General features: G+C 56.8%; 1 protein-coding gene across 1 annotated transcript in view; it reads left to right on the top strand.

Moving 5' to 3' along the window:
- The window catches only part of LOC117437753 (protein kinase C gamma type-like), a 34,010-nt gene extending 16,972 nt beyond the window's left edge, over positions 1 to 17,038 (top strand). Inside the window, exons 14-27 of the mRNA XM_034072365.1 lie at positions 673 to 804; positions 1,544 to 1,700; positions 2,378 to 2,512; positions 3,523 to 3,610; positions 3,894 to 3,923; positions 4,013 to 4,159; positions 7,525 to 7,698; positions 8,740 to 8,831; positions 10,154 to 10,216; positions 11,223 to 11,361; positions 12,890 to 12,970; positions 13,429 to 13,536; positions 14,305 to 14,445; positions 16,856 to 17,038. Coding sequence (XP_033928256.1) covers positions 673 to 804; positions 1,544 to 1,700; positions 2,378 to 2,512; positions 3,523 to 3,610; positions 3,894 to 3,923; positions 4,013 to 4,159; positions 7,525 to 7,698; positions 8,740 to 8,831; positions 10,154 to 10,216; positions 11,223 to 11,361; positions 12,890 to 12,970; positions 13,429 to 13,536; positions 14,305 to 14,445; positions 16,856 to 17,038 — 1,670 coding nt within the window. The remainder of the gene's footprint in view (positions 1 to 672; positions 805 to 1,543; positions 1,701 to 2,377; positions 2,513 to 3,522; positions 3,611 to 3,893; positions 3,924 to 4,012; positions 4,160 to 7,524; positions 7,699 to 8,739; positions 8,832 to 10,153; positions 10,217 to 11,222; positions 11,362 to 12,889; positions 12,971 to 13,428; positions 13,537 to 14,304; positions 14,446 to 16,855) is intronic.
- The last annotated feature ends 3,444 nt before the right edge of the window (positions 17,039 to 20,482 follow it).

Below are 20,482 nucleotides of genomic sequence, written 5' to 3'. Positions count from 1 at the left end.
CAATGGGGGGAATGGGGCAATGGGGGCATTGGGGGGAATGGGGGCAATGGGGGGAATGGGGGCAGTGGGGGAAATGGGAGCAATGGGGTTCAATAGGTGATCAGTGGGGTTCAATGGGGTTCAATGAGTTCTCAATGGGTTCTCAATGGGGTTCAGTGGACTCTCAGTGGGGTTCAATGGGTGCTCAATGGGTTTTCAATGGGGTTCAATGGCTCTCAGTGGGTTTCAATGGGTTTCAATGGGCTCCCAATGGGTTTCAATGGGTTTCAATGGGCTCTCAATGGATTTCAATGGGCTCCCAATGGGTTTTAATGGGGTTCAGTGGGCTCCCAATGGCTCTCAGTAGGTTTCAATGGGCTCTCAATGGATATCAATGGGTTTCAATGGGTTTCAATGGGCTCTCAATGCGTCTCAATGGGTGTCAATGGGTTTCAATGAGTTTCAATGGGCTCTCAATGGCTCTCAATGGCTCTCAATGGGTTTCAATGGGTTTCAATGGGGTTCAATGGGCTATGAATGGGTTTCAATGGGCTATGAATGGGTTTCAGTGGGCTCTCAATGTGTTTCAATGGGTATCAATGGGTATCAATGGGTTTCAATGGGCTCTCAATGGGTTTCAATGGGCTCTCAATGGTTCTCAATGGGGTTCCGTGGTGCCGTCGCCCCCTGCAGGCTGCGAGATGAACGTGCACAAGCGCTGCGTGCAGAGCGTCCCCAGCCTGTGTGGTGTGGATCACACCGAGCGCCGCGGCCGCCTCCAGATCCGTATCCAGGCACTGCCGGGGGAGCAGCTGCACGTCACCGGTAACGGCACCGGGAGGGGCCCCGGAACACATGGAAACGGCCCAAAAACGGGCCTGAAACACCCCAAAAACGGACCTGAAACACCTAAAAATGGCCCTGAAGCACCCAAAACCGGCCCAAACCAGCCCTGAAACACCTGAAAACGGCCCTGAAACACCCCAAAAACAGCCCTGAAACACCCAAAACCGGCCCAAACCAGCCCTGAAACACCTAAAACTGGGCCAAAACGGCCATGAAACACCCCAAAAAATGCCTGAAATGGCCCTGAAACAGCCCAAAAACGGCCCAAAACAGCCCTGAAACACCCCAAAACAGCACAAAACAGCCCTGAAACACCCTGAAACAGCACAAAATGGCCCTGAAACACCCAAAACCAGCCCGAAACTGCCCTGAAACACCCCAAAAATGGCCGTGAAACACCCCAAAATGGCCCAACATGGCCCTGAAACACCCCGAAACAGCACAAAACGGCCCTGAAACACCCAAAATTGGGCCAAAACAGCCCTGAAACACCCAAAAATGGTCCTGAAACATCCAAAACCATCCTGAGACTGCCCTGAAACACCTGAAAATGGCCCTGAAACACCCAAAAACACATCTGAAACACCCCAAAAATGCCTCTGAAACACCCCAAAAACGTCCCTAAAACACCCCAAAAACGCCTCTGAAACCCCCCAAACCAGCCCTGAATCACCCCCAGAATGCCTGTGACCCCCCCAACCACCCCCTGTGCCCGCAGTGGGGGAGGCGCGGAACCTGATCCCCATGGATCCCAATGGGCTCTCGGATCCATACGTGAAGCTGAAGCTGATCCCAGACCCCAAGAACCTCTCCAAGCAGAAGACCAGGACAGTGAAGGCCACACTCAACCCAGTCTGGAACGAGGCCTTCCTCTTGTGAGCGGTCACGTGGGGGTCACGTGTGTCATATGTAGGTCATGTGTGGGTCATGTGTATGTGTCATACATGTGTCATGCATGTGTCATGTGTACATGTCATAAGTGTGCCATACAAGTGTCATGTGCATTACATGCATGTCACACGTGTGTCCTATGTACGTGTTATAAGTGTGTCATACATGGGTCATGTGCGTTATATGCATGCCATGTGTTATGTGTATGTGCCATGTGTATGCCATATGTGCTGTACACGTGTCATATGTACGTATCTTACACGTGTCAAACGTGTGTCATACATGTGTCATGTGTATGTGTCATAAGTGTGTCATACATGTGCCATATGTGTTGCACATGTGTCATGTGTATGTATCAAACCTGTGTCATATGTGTGTCATACATGTTTCATATGTATGTATCATATATGTGTAATATGGGTGTCGTATGTGTGTCGTATGCATGTCATATACCTGTTGTATGTGTGTTGTATGTCCTACATGTCTCATACGTGTGTGTCGTGTATGTGTCATGAGTGTGTCATACATGTGTCATATGTGTTGTACATGTGTCATATGTGTGTCGTGTGTCATACGCATGTCGTAAACCTGTCGTATGTGCTTCATATGTCCTATATGTGTCATACATGTGCCATACGTGTCCCATACGTGTCCCCCCCAGCACCCTGCGCCCCGGTGACGCCGAGCGCCGCCTCTCGGTGGAGGTGTGGGACTGGGACCGCACCTCCCGCAATGACTTCATGGGCGCCATGAGCTTCGGGGTGGCCGAGCTGCTCAAGAGCCACGTGGACGGGTGGTGAGTGTGGGACCCATTGACACCCATTGACACCCATTGACTCCCATTGACGCCCATTGATCCCCATTGATGCCCATTGATGCCCATTGACGCCAATTGACATCCATTGACACCCATTGATACTTATTGACACCCATTGATGCCCATTGATGCCCATTGAGCCCCATTGATGCCCATTGACGCCCATTGATACCCACTGTTCCCCATTGAGCCCCATTGATGCCCATTGATGCCCATTGACACCCATTGATACCCATTGATGCCCATTGATACCCATTGACACCCATTGAGCCCCATTGATGCCCATTGACACCCATTGACACCCATTGAAACCCATTGACGCCCATTGATGCCCATTGATGCCCATTGACACCCATTGATGCCCATTGACACCCATTGATGCCCATTTACGCCCATTGACGCCCATTGATCCCCATTGACACCCATTGATGCCCATTTACGCCCATTGACGCCCATTGATCCCCATTGACACCCATTGATGCCCATTTACGCCCATTGACGCCCATTGATCCCCATTGACACCCATTGATGCCCATTTACGCCCATTGACGCCCATTGATGCCCATTGATCCCCATTGACGCCCATTGATGCCCATTGACACCCATTGATGACCATTGATGCCCATTGACACCTATTGACACCCATTGATGCCCATTGACACCACTGACACCCTTTGACACCCATTGACACCCATTGATGCCCATTGACACCCATTGACACCCATTGATGCCCATTGATCCCCATTGATGCCCATTGACACCCATTGACGCCCATTGACGCCCATTGATCCCCATTGATGCCCATTGACACCCATTGACACCTATTGACACCCATTGAGCCACACTGAACCCCATTGATGTTCATTGACACCCACTGATGCCCATTGACACCCATTGACGCCCACTGATGCCCATTGATGCCCATTGACACCCATTGAGCCCCATTGACAGCCATTGCCCCCCATTGATCCCCATTACCCCATTGCCAGGTTCAAGCTGCTGAACCAGGAGGAGGGTGAATACTACAACGTCCCCGTGGCCGACACCGATGACTGCGGCCTCCGGCCCAAGTTTGAGGTGATGACCCCCCCTTTGCACCCCATTGACCCCCATTGAGTCCCATTGAGCCCCATTGAGCCCCATTGAGCCCCATTGATCCCCATTGAGTCCCATTGACCCCCATTGAGCTCCATTGAGTCCCATGGACCCTATTGAACCCCATTGAGCCCCATTGAACCCCATTGAGCTCCATTGACCCCTATTGAGCCCCATTGAGTCCCATGGACCCCATTAAACCCCATTGAGCCCCATTGACCCCCATTGACCCCCATTGACCCCCCCTTGACTCCATCTCTTCCAGGCCTGTAACTACCCATTGGAACTCTACGAGGTAATGTTGACCTTTGACCCCTCGGTGACCCCTCGGTGACCCCCTCCATGCCCTCCCGATGACCCCGTGCCCTTCCCCTGACCCCATAGAAGGTGCGTCGGGGGCCGGGGCCGTCTCCGTCGCCCTCCCCCTCCCCCAGCCCCACGGATCCCAAACGAGGCTTCTTCAGCTCCGGCCGCTCCAGGCTTGGGGACTTCACCTTCCTGATGGTGCTGGGCAAGGGCAGCTTCGGAAAGGTGGGACCCCAAAAACGGGGTTGGGGACCCCAAAAATGGGGTTGGGGACCCCAAAAATGGGATCAGGGACCCCAAAAATGGGGTTGGGGACCCCAAAAATGGGGGTGGGGACCCCAAAAATGGGATCGGGGACCCCAAAAATGGGGTTGGGGACCCCAAAAATGGGATCAGGGACCCCAAAAATGGGGTCGGGAGCCCCAAAAATGGGGTTAGGGACCCCAGAAATGGGGTTGGGGACCCCAAAAATGGGATCGGGGAACCCAAAAATGGGATCAGGGACCCCGAAAATGGGGTTGGGGACCCCAAAAATGGGATCGGGGACCCCAAAATTGGGATAGGGGACCCCAAAAATGGGGGTGGGCACCCCAAAAATGGGGTCGGAGACCCCAAAAATGGGATCGGGAACCCCAAAAATGGGATCGGGGACACCAAAAATGGGCTCGGGGACTTCACCTTCCTGATGGTGCTGGGCAAGGGCAGCTTCGGAAAGGTGGGACCCCAAAAATGGGGTTGGGGACCCCAAAAATGGGGTTAGGGACCCCAAAAACGGGCTTGGGGACCCCAAAAATGGGATCGGGGACCCTAAAAATGGGATCAGGGACCCCAAAATGGGCTCGGGGACCCCAAAAATGAGCTTGGGGACCCCAAAAATGGGATCTGGGACCCCAAAAATGGGGTTGGGGACCCCAAAAATGGTGTTGGGGACCCCAAAAATGGGATCTGGGACCCCAAAAAATGGGGTTAGGGACCCCAAAAATGGGATCGGGGACCCCAAAAATGGGATCGGGGACCCCAAAAATGGGATCAGGGACCCCAGAAATGGGCTTGGGGACCCCAAAAACGGGGTTAGGGACCCCAAAAATGGGTTAGGGACCCCAAAAATGGGATCTGGGACCCCAAAAATGGGATCAGGGACCCCAAAAATGGGGTTGGGGACCCCAAAAATGGGATCTGTGACCCCAAAATGGGGTCGGGGACCCCAAAAATGGGGTTGGGGACCCCAAAAATGGGATCTGGGACCCCAAAAATGGGATCGGGGACCCCAAAAATGGGATCAGGGACCCCAAAAATTGGGTTGGGGACCCCAAAAATGGGATCGGGGACCCCAAAAATGGGATCGGGGACCCCAAAAACGGGATCAGAGACCCCAAAAATGGGATCAGGGACCCCAAAAATGGGGTTGGGGACCCCAAAAATGGGGTTAGGGACCCCAAAAATGGGGGTGGGGACCCCAAAAATGGGATCGGGGACCCCAAAAATGGGATCAGGGACCCCAAAAATGGGGTCGGGGAGCCCAAAAATGGGATTGGGGACCCCAAAAATGGGCTTGGGGACTTCACCTTCCTGATGGTGCTGGGCAAGGGCAGCTTCGGAAAGGTGGGACCCCGAAAATGGGGTTAGGGACCCCAAAAATGGGGAAAAAGACCTCAAAATGGGCTTGGGGACCTCAAAAATGGGGTCGGGGACCCCAAAAATAGGGAAAAACGCCCAAAAGAACCCCAAAAATGGGTGTGGGGAGCACAAAAATGCCCTCAAAGCCCCCCTCAATGGCTCTGGTGCCTTAGGTGATGCTGGCCGAGCGCCGCGGCACCAACGAGCTCTTCACCATCAAGATCCTCATAACATAAAACATGAAAACACATAAAATAACCCCAAAAACAAGCAAAGAGACCCAAAACCAACCCAAATAACCCCAAACCCGGTATGGGGACCCCAACACCATCAATGTATCCGGTGCCTTAGGTGATGCTGGCCGAGCGCCGCGGCACCAACGAGCTCTTTGCCATCAAGATCCTTATAAAACATGAAAACACATAAAATAACCCCAAAACCAGTTGTAGGAACCCCAAAAATGCCCTAAATAACCCCAAAACCAGTATGGGGACCCCAATGTCCCCCTCATTGTCTCCGGTGCATTAGGTGATGCTGGCCGAGCACCGCAGCACCAACGAGCTCTTCACCATCAAGATCCTCATAAAACATAAAAACACATAAAATAACCCCAAAAACAGACAAACGGACCCAAAACCACCCTAAATAACCCCAAAACCAGTATGGGTCTCCCTCAATGGAGGTTCTGGTGCCACAGGTGATGCTGGCCGAGCGCCGCAGCACCAACGAGCTCTTTGCCATCAAGATCCTCATAACATAAAACATGAAAACACAAAACCACCCAAAATAACCCCAAAAACGGTTGTAGGAAGCCCAAAACCACCACAAATAACCCCAAAACCAGACAAACAGACCCAAAACCACCCCAATTAACCCCAAAACCTGTATGGGTCCCTGTGCCTTAGGTGATGCTGGCCGAGCGCCGCGGCACCAACGAGCTCTTTGCCATCAAGATCCTCATAACATAAAAACACATAAAATAACCCCAAAACCACATAAAATAACCCCCAAAACACCCCAAATAACCCCAAAAACCGGTATGGGGACACCCAACGCCCCCCTCAATGGAGGTTCTGGTGCCTTAGGTGATGCTGGCCGAGCGCCGCAGCACCAACGAGCTCTTTGCCATCAAGATCCTCATAAAACATGAAAGCACATAAAATAACCCCAAAAACACCCCAAATAACCCCAAAAACCGGTATGGGGACACCCCAATGCCATCAATGGTTCTGGTGCCTTAGGTGATGCTGGCCGAGCGCCGCGGCACCAACGAGCTCTTCACCATCAAGATCCTCATAAAACATGAAAACACATAAAATAACCCCAAAAACAAGCAGAGGGACCCAAAAACGCCCTAAATAACCCCAAAACCTGTATGGGTCCCTGTGCCTTAGGTGATGCTGGCCGAGCGCCGCGGCACCAACGAGCTCTTCACCATCAAGATCCTCATAAAACATGAAAGCACATAACCCCAAAACCAGTTGTAGGAACCCCAAAAACGCCCTAAATAACCCCAAAAATGGTTGTAGGAACCCCAAAAACACATAAAATAACCCCAAAATCCAGTATGGGGACCCCAATACCCTCAATGTCTCTGGTCCCGGTGCCTTAGGTGATGCTGGCCGAGCGCCGCGGCACCAACGAGCTCTTTGCCATCAAGATCCTCATAAAACATGAAAACACATAAAATCACACCAAAACCAGACAAACGGACCCAAAACCACCCTAAATAACCCCAAAACCTGTATGGGTCCCTGTGCCTTAGGTGATGCTGGCCGAGCGCCGCGGCACCAACGAGCTCATTGCCATCAAGATCCTCATAACATAAAACATGAAAACACATAACATAACCCCAAAAACACATAAAATAACCCCAAAAACACCCCAAATAACCCCCAAAACACCCCAAATAACCCCAAAAACCGGTATGGGGACACCCAACACCCCCCTCAATGGTGGTTCCGGTGCCTTAGGTGATGCTGGCCGAGCGCCGCGGCACCAACGAGCTCTTTGCCATCAAGATCCTCAAGAAGGACGTTGTGGTGCAGGATGATGATGCCGCCTGCACCATGGTGGAGAGGAGGGTGCTGGCGCTGGGGCCCAGGCCTCACTTCCTAACGCACCTGCACTCCACCTTCCAGACCGCCGTGAGCGGGACATGGGGGGCGATATGGGGGGAGATGGGGGCTATGGGGGCTATGGGAGTGATGGGGATATGGGACACTATAGGGGATGCTGGGAGTGATGGGGATATGGGGGTGATGGGGATAGGGGCACTATGAGGGATGATGGGGATATGGGACACTATGGGGGTGATGGGGATATGGGGCACTATGGGGGATGTGGGGGGTAATGGGGTTAATGGGGATAGGGGACACTATGGGGGGTAATGGGGATATGGGGTGTGATGGGGACATGAGGGGTAATGGGGGTGATGGTGATATGGGGGTTATGGGAGGTGATGGGAGTGATGGGGGTGATGGGGATATGGGGCACTATGGGGGATGTGGGGGGTAATGGGGTTAATGGGGATATGGGGCACTATGGGGGGTAATGGGGATATGGGGTGTGATGGGGACATGAGGGGTAATGGGGGTGATGGTGATATGGGGGTTATGGGAGGTGATGGGAGTGATGGGGGTGATGGGGATATGGGGCACTATGGGGGATGTGGGGGGTAATGGGGTTAATGGGGATAGGGGGCACTATGGGGGGTGATGGGTGTGATGGGGCGTGATGGGGATATGGAGCACTATGGGGGGTAATGGGGATATGGGGGGTGATGGGGATAAGGGGCACTATGGAGGATGTGGAGGGTAATAGGGTTAATGGGGACATGGGACACTATGGGGGGTGATGGGGATATGGGGCACTGTGGGCGGTAATGGGGGTTATGGGGAACTATGGGGGTTTGGGGGGTAATGGGGCTATGGGGGGGAATGGGGGTATGGGGGGAATGGGGCAATGAGGAAATGGGGTACTATGGTGGGTATGGGGGGTAAAGGATTATGGGGGGTATGGGGGATAAAGGGGCTATAGGGATGTAATGAGGCGCTATGGGGGTATGGGGGGTGTGTGGCTACAGGTCTATGGGGCTATAGGGGGTACAGGAGCTATGGGGCCCATGGGGCTATAGGGAGGCAATGTGAGTGCAGTGGGTCACGTGACCGCGCTGGCCACGCCCCCAGGACCGCCTCTATTTCGTCATGGAATACGTCACAGGAGGAGACCTCATGTATCACATCCAGCAGGTCGGCAAGTTCAAAGAGCCCCATGCCACGTGAGTGACCCCCGAGTGACTCCCTGACCCCCGAGTGACCCCCTGACCCCCGAGTGACCCCACTGACCCATGAGTGACCCACTGACCCCTGAGTGACCCCCTGACCCCCGAGTGACCCACTGACCCCCGAGTGACCCCCTGACCCCCGAGTGACCCCCTGACCCCTGAGTGACCCACTGACCCCCGAGTGACCCCGCTGACCCCCGAGTGACCCCACAGACCCACGAGTGACCCACTGACCCCCGAGTGACCCCCTGACCCCCGAGTGACCCACTGACCCCCGAGTGACCCACTGACCCCCGAGTGACCCCACAGACCCACGAGTGACCCACTGACCCCCGAGTGACCCCACTGACCCCTGAGTGACCCCCTGACCCACGAGTGACCCCCTGACCCCCGAGTGACCCCCTGACCCACGAGTGACCCCGCTGACCCCCGAATGACCCACTGACCCCAGAGTGACCCACTGACCCACGAGTGACCCCCTGACCCACGAGTGACCCCGCTGACCCACGAGTGACCCCCTGACCCCCGAGTGACCCCACTGACCCCCGAATGACCCACTGACCCCAGAGTGACCCACTGACCCACGAGTGACCCCACTGACCCACGAGTGACCCCACTGACCCCCGAGAGACCCACTGACCCACGAGTGACCACCTGACCCACGAGTGACCCCACTGACCCCAGAGTGACCCCACTGACCCACGAGGGACCCACTGACCCACGAGTGACCCACTGACCCCCGACTGACCCCCTGACCCACGAGTGACCCCACTGACCCCAGAGTGACCCCACTGACCCACGAGGGACCCACTGACCCACGAGTGACCCACTGACCCCCGACTGACCCCCTGACCCCCGAGTGACCCTCTGACCCACGAGTGACCCCACTGACCCCCGAGTGACCCACTGACCCCTGAGTGACCCCGCTGACCCACGAGTGACCCACTGACCCCCGAGTGACCCACTGAGCCCCGAGTGACCCACTGACCCCTGTGTGACCCCACTGACCCACGAGTGACCCCACTGACCCACGAGTGACCCCACTGACCCACGAGTGACCCCATTGACCCACGAGTGACCCCACTGACCCACGAGTGACCCCACCGGCCCCCGAGTGACCCCACTGACCCACGAGTGACCCCACTGACTCCCAAGTGTGACCTCACTGACCCACGAGTGACCCACTGACCCACAAGTGTGACCCCATTGACCCTAATCCCCCAATTCACTCCAATCCCCCAATACCCCCCATTCACCCCAATAGCCCTTTATTCACCCCAATCCCCCCATTCACCCCAATCCCCCCTGCCCCCCAGGTTCTACGCAGCCGAGATCGCCATTGGCCTCTTCTTCCTGCACAACCAAGGCATCATCTACAGGTACCCCCCATAACCCCCTTTATATGGGATGATCCCCCCCTGAACTCCCTTTATATGGGGGTGAGTCCTCCCTGAACCCCCTTTATATGGGGGTGACCCCCCTGAACCTCGTTTACATGGGGATGATCCCCCCCAAAACCCCTTTTTATGGGGGTGACCCCACCCGAACCCGTTTATATGTGGGTGACCCCCCCCCGAACCCCCTTTATATGGGGATGATCCCCCCCCAAACCCCCTTTATATGGGGGTGACACCACCTGAACCCCTTTATATGGGGGTGCTCCCCCCCCCAAAACCCCCTTTATATGGGGGTGATCCCCCCTGAACCCCATTTACATGGGGATGATCCCCCCCAAACCCCTTTATATGGGGGTGACCCCCCTCGAAACCCTTTATATGTGGGTGACCCTCCCCGAACCCCTTTATATGGGGGTGCCCCCCCTGAACCCCCTTTATATGGGGGTGATCCCCCCATAACCCCCTTTATATGGGGGTGACCCCCCCCGAACCCCCTTTATATGGGGGTGACCCCTCCTGAACCCCCTTTATATGGGGGTGACCCCCCCAAACCCCTTTATATGGGGGTGACCCCCCCCGAACCCCTTTATATGGGTGTGATCCCTCCCTGAACCCCCTTTATATGGGGGTGATCCCCCCCAAGCCCCCGTTAAATGGGGGTGATCCCCCCCCATAACCCCGTTTTTATGGGGGTGACCCCCCCAACCCCCTTTATATGGGGATGACCCCCCCCAAAACCCCTTTATATGGGGATGACCCCCCTGAACCCCCTTTACATGGGGGTGACCCCCCCGAGCCCCTCCCCTCCGGAGCCCCTCCCCCAACCCCTCCCCTCCATAGCCCCGCCCCCTCCGGAGCCCCTCCCCTCCGTAGCCCCTCCCCTCCGTAGTCCCCTCCCCTCCATAGCCCCGCCCTCTCCGGAGCCCCTCCCACACCGTAGCCCCGCCCCCTCCGTGGCCCCGCCCCCTGACCCCCCCGTGCCCCGCAGGGACCTGAAGCTGGATAACGTGATGCTGGACGCGCAGGGTCACGTGAAGATCACAGACTTCGGCATGTGCAAGGAGCACATGTTCCCTGGAGCCACCACCGGCACCTTCTGCGGCACCCCCGACTACATCGCACCCGAGGTGACACTATGGGGGGGTATGGGGGATATGGGGGGTATGGGGAGCTATGGGGAGCTATGGGGCTATGGGGCTATGGGGCTATGGGGGGTATGGGGGGTATGGGAGCTATGGGGCGCTATGGGGGGTATGGGGGGATATGGGGGATATGGGGCTATGGGGGATATGGGTGCTATGGGGCTATGGGGGGTATGGGTGCTATGGGGGGTATGGGAGCTATGGGGTTCTATGGGGGTATGGGGAACTATGGGGGTATGGGTGCTATAGGGAGCTATGGGGCTATGGGGGTATGGGGCTATGGGGAGATATGGGGGCTATGGGGGGTATGGGGGATATGGGGAGTATGGGGAGCTATGGGGGTATGGGTGCTATAGGGAGCTATGGGGCTATGGGGAGCTATGGGGGGTATGAGACACTATGGGGGATGTGGGGAGCTATGGAGAGCTATGGGGAGCTATGAGGAGCTATGGGGCTATGGGGAGCTATGGGGAGCTATGGGGCTATAGGTTCTATGGGGTGCTAAGGGGCTATGGGTGCCATGAGACGCTATGGGGAGCTATGGGGGGTATGGGGCTCTATGAGGCTCTATGGGGGCTATGGGGAGCTATGGGGCTATAGGGGGTATGGGGAGCTATGGGGAGCTATGGGTGCTATGGGGGGTATGGGGCTATGGGGGCTATGGGGTGCTATGGGGCTATGGGGGGTATGGGGCTATGGGGGCTATGGGGCTATGGGGGGGTATGGGGGATATGGGGCTATGGGGTGCTTTAGGGAGCTATGGGGCACTATGGGTGCTATGGGGTGTTATGGGGGGTATGGGGCTATGGGGAGCTATGGGGGGTATGGGGGGTATGGGGCTATGGGGAGCTATGGGGAGCTATGGGGCTATGGGGAGCTATGGGGTGCTATGGGGAGCTATGGGGCTGTGGGGAGCTATGGGGCTATGGGGAGCTATGGAGAGCTATGGGGAGCTATGGGTGCTATGGGAGCTATGGGGGGTATGGGGCTATGGGGCTATGGGGGTATGGGTGCTATGGGGCGCTATGGGGCTATGGGGGGTATGGGGTGCTATGGGGAGCTATGGGGCTATGGGGGGTACAGGGCTATGGGGCGCTATGGGGGGGTATGGGGGGTATGGGGCGCTATGGGGCTATGGGGGATATGGGGTGCTATGGGGAGCTATGGGGCTATGGGGGGTACAGGGCTATGGGGCGCTATGGGGGGGTATGGGGGGTATGGGGCGCTATGGGGCTATGGGTGCTATGGGGTGCTATGGGGAGCTATGGGGGATATGGGGTTCTATGGGGGGTATGAGGCTATGGGGGATATTGGGGCTATGGAGGATATTGGGGCTATGGGGTGCAAGGGGCACAATGGGGGATATGGGTCTATGGGGCACTATGGGGAGATGGGGGGCCCCAGCAATGTGGGGAGCCCTGTATTGGGGTCACCCACAGCAATGGGGGTGCATGGGCGTCAATGGGCAGGCAGAAGTGGGGGGCACCCATAGACCCCCCCCTTTGCCCCCCAGATCATTGCCTACCAGCCCTATGGCAAGTCCGTGGACTGGTGGTCCTTTGGGGTGCTGCTCTACGAGATGCTGGCAGGGCAGGTGCGTTTGGGCTCAATTCTGGCTGTTTTGGCTCATTTTGGGCTGGTTTTGGTGTATTTGGGTGGTTTCAGGTGGTTTTGGGGTCGTTTGGGGTTGATTTTGGGGTATTTTGGGGGGTTTTGGGGAGGTTTTTTGGGGTGTTTTTGGGGTGTTTTGGGGGGTGATTTTTGAGCTGATTTTGGAGCATATTGGAGTGGTTTGGGGGTTGTTTTGGGTGGTTTTCGGTTGTTTTGGGGTGATTTGGGGTGTTTTTGATGTGATTTTGGGTGTTTTCAGGGTGATTTTGGGTGGTTTTGTGTGTTTTTTGGGTGATTTTGGGTGTTTTTGAGGTGATTTTGGTGTTTTGGGGGTGATTTTGGGTGTTTTCGGGGTAATTTCGGGTGTTTTTGGGGTGATTTTGGGTGTTTTTGGGGTAATTTTGTGTGTTTTTGGGGTAATTTCGGGTGTTTTCGGGGCAGCCCCCCTTCGATGGGGAGGATGAGGACGAGCTCTTCCAGTCCATCATGGAGCAGACAGTGACCTACCCCAAGTCCCTGTCCCGCGAGGCCGTGGCCATCTGCAAGGGGGTGAGGGGACCGGCGCTATGGGGCGCTATGGGGCACAATGGGTCTCTATGGGTCTCTATGGGTCTCTATGGTCTCTATGGTCTCTATGGGGTCTCTATGGGTTTCTATGGTCTCTATGGTCTCTATGGGTCTCTATGGTCTCTATGGTCTCTATGGGGTCTATGGGGTCTCTATAGTCTCTATGGGTCTCTATGGTCTCTATGGTCTCTATGGGTCTCTATGGTCTCTATGGGGTCTATGGGGTCTCTATGGTCTCTATGGGTCTCTATGAGTCTCTATGGTCTCTATGGGCTCTATGGTCTCTATGGTCTCTATGGGTCTCTATGGTCTCTATGGTCTCTATGGTCTCTATGGGTTTCTATGGTCTCTATGGGTCTCTATGGTCTCTATGGTCTCTATGGGTCTCTATGGTCTCTATGGGTCTCTATGGTCTCTATGGTCTCTATGGGTCTCTATGGTCTCTATGGGTCTCTGGGTCTCTATGGTCTCTATGTGTCTCTATGGGTCTCTATGGTCTCTATGTGTCTCTATGGTCTCTATGGTCTCTATGTGTCTCTATGGTCTCTATGGTCTCTATGGGTCTCTATGGGTCTCTATGGGTCTCTATGGTCTCTATGGTCTCTATGGGTCTCTATGGGTCTCTATGGTCTCTATGGTCTCTATGGTCTCTATGGGTCTCTATGGGTCTCTATGGGTCTCTATGGTCTCTATGGGTCTCTATGGGTCCCTATGGGTCTCTATGGGTCCGTGACCTCCTCTGCCCCCCAGTTCCTGACCAAGCACCCCGGGAAGCGGTTGGGGGCGGGGCCGGGGGGGGAGCAGGACATCCGCTCCCATCCCTTCTTCCGGCGCACGGACTGGGAGCGACTGGAGCGACTGGAGCTGCCCCCCCCCTTCACCCCACAGCCGGTGAGTGCCCCACAGCGCCCCCTACATGCCCCATAGCACCCCATGGATACCCCATAGTGTCCTATGGATACCCCCATAGTGCCCCATGGATACCCCACAGCGCCCCCTACATACCCCATAGCGCCCCATGGATACCCCATAGCTCCCCATGGATACCCCATAGTGTCCTATGGATACCCCATAGCGCCCCCTACATACCCCATAGTGCCCCATGGACACCCCCATAGATATCCCATAGCGCCCCATGGATACCCCCATAGCACCCCCTAGATACCCCCATAGCGCCCCCTAGGTACCCCCATAGCACCCCATGGATACCCCATAGCGCCCCATGGGTACCCCCATAGCGCCCCCTAGATACCCCCATAGCGCCCCATGGATACCCCATAGATATCCCATAGTGCACCATAGCGCCCTCTAGTGCCCCATAGCGCCCCATAGATACCCCATAGCGCCCCATGGGTACCCCCATAGATACCCCATAGTCCCCCATAGCGCCACACAGATATTCCATAGTGCCCTCTAGTGCCCTTTAGTGCCCCCTAGTGCCCTATAGCACCCCCTAGATACCCCATAGCGCCCCCTAGAGCCCCACAGCATCTCCAAAGTGCCCCACAGCACCCCCCAGCACCCCACAGCGCCCCATAACGCCCCCATAGAGCCCCCATAGTGCCCCAAAGCACCCCCATAGCGCCCCATAGCCACCCCCATAGTGCCCTATGGCACCTCTGTAGCGCCCCATAGCCCCCCATAGCGCCCCATATCGCCCAATAGCACTTCATAGACACCCCATAGTACCCCATAGCGCCCCATAGCACGCCATAGCGCCCCATAGACACCCCATAGTACCCCATAGCACCCCATAGCACCCCATAGACACCCCATAGTACCCCATAGCGTGCCATAGTACCCCATAGACACCCCATAACACCCCCATTGCCCCCATTGCCCTGGGCTCAGCACTAAACCCGGCTCTTCTCTCTCTGTGTCTGTCCGTGTGCCCCCCCCCGGGCTCCTTTGTCTGTCCCTGTCTGCGCCCCCCCCCCCCCCGCAATGGGGGGACCCCCCCGGGTGTGAATGGGTGGGGGGGGGGGCTCTGTCCATGTGCTTCAATGGGGGGGGGTTCGTTGTTGGGGGTCCCTGTTTTGGGGTCCCCTCTTTGGATGGGTCCATTATGGGATGGGGTCATTATGGGATGGGTCCATTATGGGGGGGTTCATTATGGGATGGGTCCATTATGGGATGGGTCCATTATGGGGGGGGTTCATTATGGGATGGCTTCATTATGGGATGGATCTATTATGGGATGGGTTTATTATGGGATGGGTTCATTATGGGATGGATCCATTATGGAATGGGTTCATTATGGGATGGGTCCATCATGGGATGGGTTTATTATGGGATGGATCCATTATGGGGGGGTTAATTATGGGATGGATCTATTATGGGATGTGTCCATCCTGGGATGGGTTCGTCATGGGATGGGTCCATTATGGGATGGGTTCATTATGGGATGGGTCCATTATGGGATGGGTTCATTATGGGATGGGCTCATTATGGGATGTGTCCATTATGGGATGGGTTCCTCATGGGATGGGTCCATTATGGGATGGATCTATTATGGGATGGGTTCATTATGGGATGGATCCACCATGGGATGGGTCCATCATGGGATGGGTCCATTATGGGGGGGGGTTCATTATGGGATGGATCTATTATGGGATGGGTTCATTATGGAATGGGTTCATTATGGGATGGGGTTTATTATGGAATGGATCTATTATGGGATGTGTGCATCATGGGATGGGTTCATTATGGGATGGGTCCATTATGGGATGGGTCCATTATGGGATGGGTCCATTATGGGATGGGTCCATTATGGAATGGGTCCATCATGGGATGGGTTCATTATGGGATGGATCCATTATGGGATGGATCCACCATGGGATGGGTCCATCATGGGATGGGTCCATTATGGGATGTGTCCATCATGGGATGGGTCCATTATGGGGGGGGGTTCATTATGGGATGGCTTCATTATGGGATGGATCTATTATGGGATGGGTTTATTATGGGATTCATTATGGGATGGATCTATTATGGGATGGGTTTATTATGGGATGGGTTTATTATGGGATGGGTTCATTATGGGATGGATCTATTATGGGATGGGTTCATTATGGAATGGGTTCATTATGGGATGGGGTTTATTATGGAATGGATCTATTATGGGATGTGTGCATCATGGGATGGGTTCATTATGGGATGGGTCCATTATGGGATGTGTTCATTATGGGATGGATCCATTATTGGGGGGTTCATTATGGGATGGGTTCATTATGGGATGTGTCTATTATGGGATGTGTCCATCCTGGGGGGGTCTGGTTCATTCTTGGGGTCCCCCCCCCAGTGCGGCCGCAATGGGGAGAACTTTGACAAGTTCTTCACTCGCGCCCCCCCCGCGCTCACCCCCCCGGACCAGCTGGTCCTGGCCGGGCTGGACCAAGGCGACTTCGAGGGGTTCACCTACACCAACCCCGACTTCGTGCACCCCGACCTGCGCCTGCCGGCCCCCCCCGGCTCCCTGGTCTGACCCCCCCCGGCTCCCTGGTCTGAGCCCCCCCCGGCTCCCTGGTCTGAGCCCCCCCCCCGGCTCCCTGGTCTGAGCCCCCCCCGGCTCCCTGGTCTGAGCCCCCCCCCCGGCTCCCTGGTCTGAGCCCCCCCACCCCCTTTGTCCCCTATGAGAGAGCAGCACTGATTGAGGGACCCCCCCCCACCATTCATCTCTATAGGACATCAATGATTTCGGGGGTCCCCTCTTATATGACCCCCCCTTTATCCCCTATGAGAGCTCAGCACTGATTTAGGGACCCTCCCCCCCATTCCCCTCTATAGGACATCAATGGTTTGGGGGTCCCCTCTTATGACCCCCCCTTTATTCCCTATGAGAGCTCAGCACTGGTTTAGGGGACCCCCCCCCCCCACTCCCCTCTATAGGACATCAATGACTTGGGAAGGGTCACCTCTTATAACCCCCCCTTTATACCCTATGAGAGCATAGCACTGATTGAGGGGATCCCCCCCCCCATTCCCCTCCATAGAACATCAATGGTTTGGGGGTCCACTCCTATATGACCCCCCCTTTATCCCCTATGAGAGCCCAGCACTGATTTAGGGGGCCCCTTATAGGGGGTCCCCCCCTTTATTGCCCCCCCCACCATTCATCTCTATAGGGCACCAATGATTGGGGGGTCCCCTCTTATGACCCCCCCCTTTATCCCCTATGAGAGCGCAGCACTGATTTACGGGACCCCCCCCACCATTCCCTTCTATAGGACATCAATGGTTTGGGGGGTCCCCCTTATGACCCCCCCTTTGTCCCCTATGAGAGCTCAGCACTGATTGAGGGACCCCCCCCACTCCCCTCTATAGGACATCAATGGTTTGGGGGTCCCCTCTTGTGACCCCCCCTTTATTCCCTATGAGAGCTCAGCACTGGTTTAGGGGACCCCCCCCCCCCCACTCCCCTCTATAGGACATCAATGACTTGGGAAGGGTCACCTCTTATAACCCCCCCTTTATACCCTATGAGAGCACAGCACTGATTGAGGGGACCCCCCCCCCATTCCCCTCCATAGAACATCAATGGTTTGGGGGTCCACTCCTATATGACCCCCCCTTTATCCCCTATGAGAGCGCAGCACTGATTTAGGGGGCCCCTTATGGGGGGTCCCCCCCTTTATTGCCCCCCCCACCATTCGTCTCTATAGGACATCAATGATTGGAGGGGTCCCCTCTTACGACCCCCCCTTTATTCCCTATGAGAGCACAGCACTGATTTAGGGTACCCCCTCCCCATTCCCCTCTATAGGACATCAATGGTATGGGGGGGAGTCCCCTCTTATGACCCCCTTTATCCCCCATGAGAGCGCAGCACTGATTTAGGGGGCCCCTTATGGGGGGGTCCCCCCCTTTATTCCCCCCCCACCATTCTCCTCTATAGGGCATCAATGATTTGGGGGGGTCCCCTCTTATACGACCCCCCCTTTATTCCCCCCCATCTCCACCATAGGACAGCACTGATTTGAGGGGTCCCCCCTTTATTCCCCCCTATTGCACAGCACTGATTTGAGGGCTCCCCCCATACTGAAGACCCCCCACCCTTTGGGGACCTCCCCCCCCTTCCTTTGGGGGTCCCCCCCCTTTCTTTGCCCCCCAGCCCTTCTATAGGACAGCACTGATGTGGGGGTTCCCCCTTATTTGGGGGGTCCCCTTTTATTTCCCCCCCATTCGCTACTAGAGGATAGCACTGATTTGGGGGAGCCCCATCATTGGGGGGGTCCCCCCTTTAATTCCCCCCCATCCCTCCTATAGCGCAGCACTGATTTGAGGGTGTCCCCATCCTTTGGGGTCCCCCCCTTTCAGCCCCCACCCCCCCCCCAGCTGTGACCCCCCCCGGATGAGCTGGGGGGCGCTTTGCACACCACGGACCCCCCCAACCCCCCCCCCCCCCCCGGACCCCCCAATCCCCCCAATGCCTTTAAGTATAAAAGCGAATGAGCCGGTGCCTGAGTCCGTTCGTCTTTGGGGGGGGGGACACCCCAAAACCCCTCCTATGGGGGGGGCCGAAGAGCTGGGACCGTGGTTTGGGGGTGGGGGGGTCCCCATTGTCCTGAGCCCCACTTTATGGGGGGGTCCCCTTAATCCTTTGTCCCTGTTATTGAGCTTGGGGGGGAGTTCCCTGTATTGGGGGGTCCCCAAATCCCTATTGGGGTGGGGGAGGGGGGGGGTGGTCACTATGATGGGGGAGGGGCAGAGAAGGGGGGGGGGGGTTGGATCGAGCGCTGTCCCTTTAAGGGCGGCCGCTCCGTGACATCACAGTGGCCGCGGGGGGGGGGAGGGGAAAAGGGGGGGCCCATCCCCCCCCCATCCAACCCATCCCCCCCCTTCCCTTCCCCCCCCCCCCCCCCCCGAGGCCGCCGCTCGCTGCGTCCGTCCCTCGGCTCCGGCCGCGGCCGCTTCGGCTCCGTTCGGTTCCGTTCGGCTCCTTCCGCCGCCGCCTTCGGCTCCTCGGCCTCCGTGTCCGGTCCCTGCATCCTCCCGTGTCCGGTCCCTGCATCCCGTGTCCGGTCCCTGCATCCATCGCATCCCGTGTCCGGTCCCTGCATCCCTCCCGTGTCCGGTCCCTGCATCCCTCCCATCGCCTCCCGTGTCCGGTCCCTGCATCCCGTGTCCGGTCCCTGCATCCCTCCCATCGCCTCCCGTGTCCGGTCCCTGCATCCCGTGTCCGGTCCCTGCATCCCGTGTCCGGTCCCTGCATCCCGTGTCCGGTCCCTGCATCCCTCCCGTGTCCGGTCCCTGCATCCATCGCATCCCGTGTCCGGTCCCTGCATCCCGTGTCCGGTCCCTGCATCCCTCCCATCGCATCCCGTCTCTGTCCCTGCATCCCGTCCCCTGCATCCTCCAGCGCATTCCCGTTCCTGGCTGTTGGTCCATCCCTGCATCCCTCCCTATCGTGTCCTTCTGTCCCTGCATCCCTCATCGCAACCCCTGCTGCATCCCGTACCCATCCCTGCATCCTCCTCATCACATCCCGTATCCATCCCGTACCCGTCCCTGCATCCTCCTCATCGCATCCCGTATCCATCCCTGCATCCCCCCCTCCCGTATCCATCCCCCCTATCCCATACCCATCCCTGCATCCCTCCCATCCCGTATCCATCCCGTATCCATCCCTGCATCCCCCCTATCCCGTACCTATCCCTGCCCCCCATCCCCACCCCCCATCCCCGCCCCCCATCCCTGCCCCCCATCCCTGCCCCCCATCCCTGCCCCCCATCCCTGCCCCCCATCCCTGCCCCATATCCCTGCCCCACATCCCTTCCTCCCTGTGTCCTTCATCTCCGTCTCCGTCCCCATCGCGTCCTTCATCCCCTCCCCCCCCGTGTCCGTCTGTCCTCCCCCCCCTCCCCCCCCAACCATCGATCCCCCCCCCCGTGTCCGTCTGTCCCCTCCCCCCCCCCGTGTCCGTCTGTCC

Source organism: Melopsittacus undulatus, chromosome 27 (genome assembly GCF_012275295.1).
Source record: "Melopsittacus undulatus isolate bMelUnd1 chromosome 27, bMelUnd1.mat.Z, whole genome shotgun sequence".
In the NCBI taxonomy this organism is placed as follows: domain Eukaryota; kingdom Metazoa; phylum Chordata; class Aves; order Psittaciformes; family Psittaculidae; genus Melopsittacus; species Melopsittacus undulatus.
The sequence above is the reverse complement of the archived record's forward strand: the minus strand, read 5'-3'. Positions and strand labels throughout refer to the sequence as shown.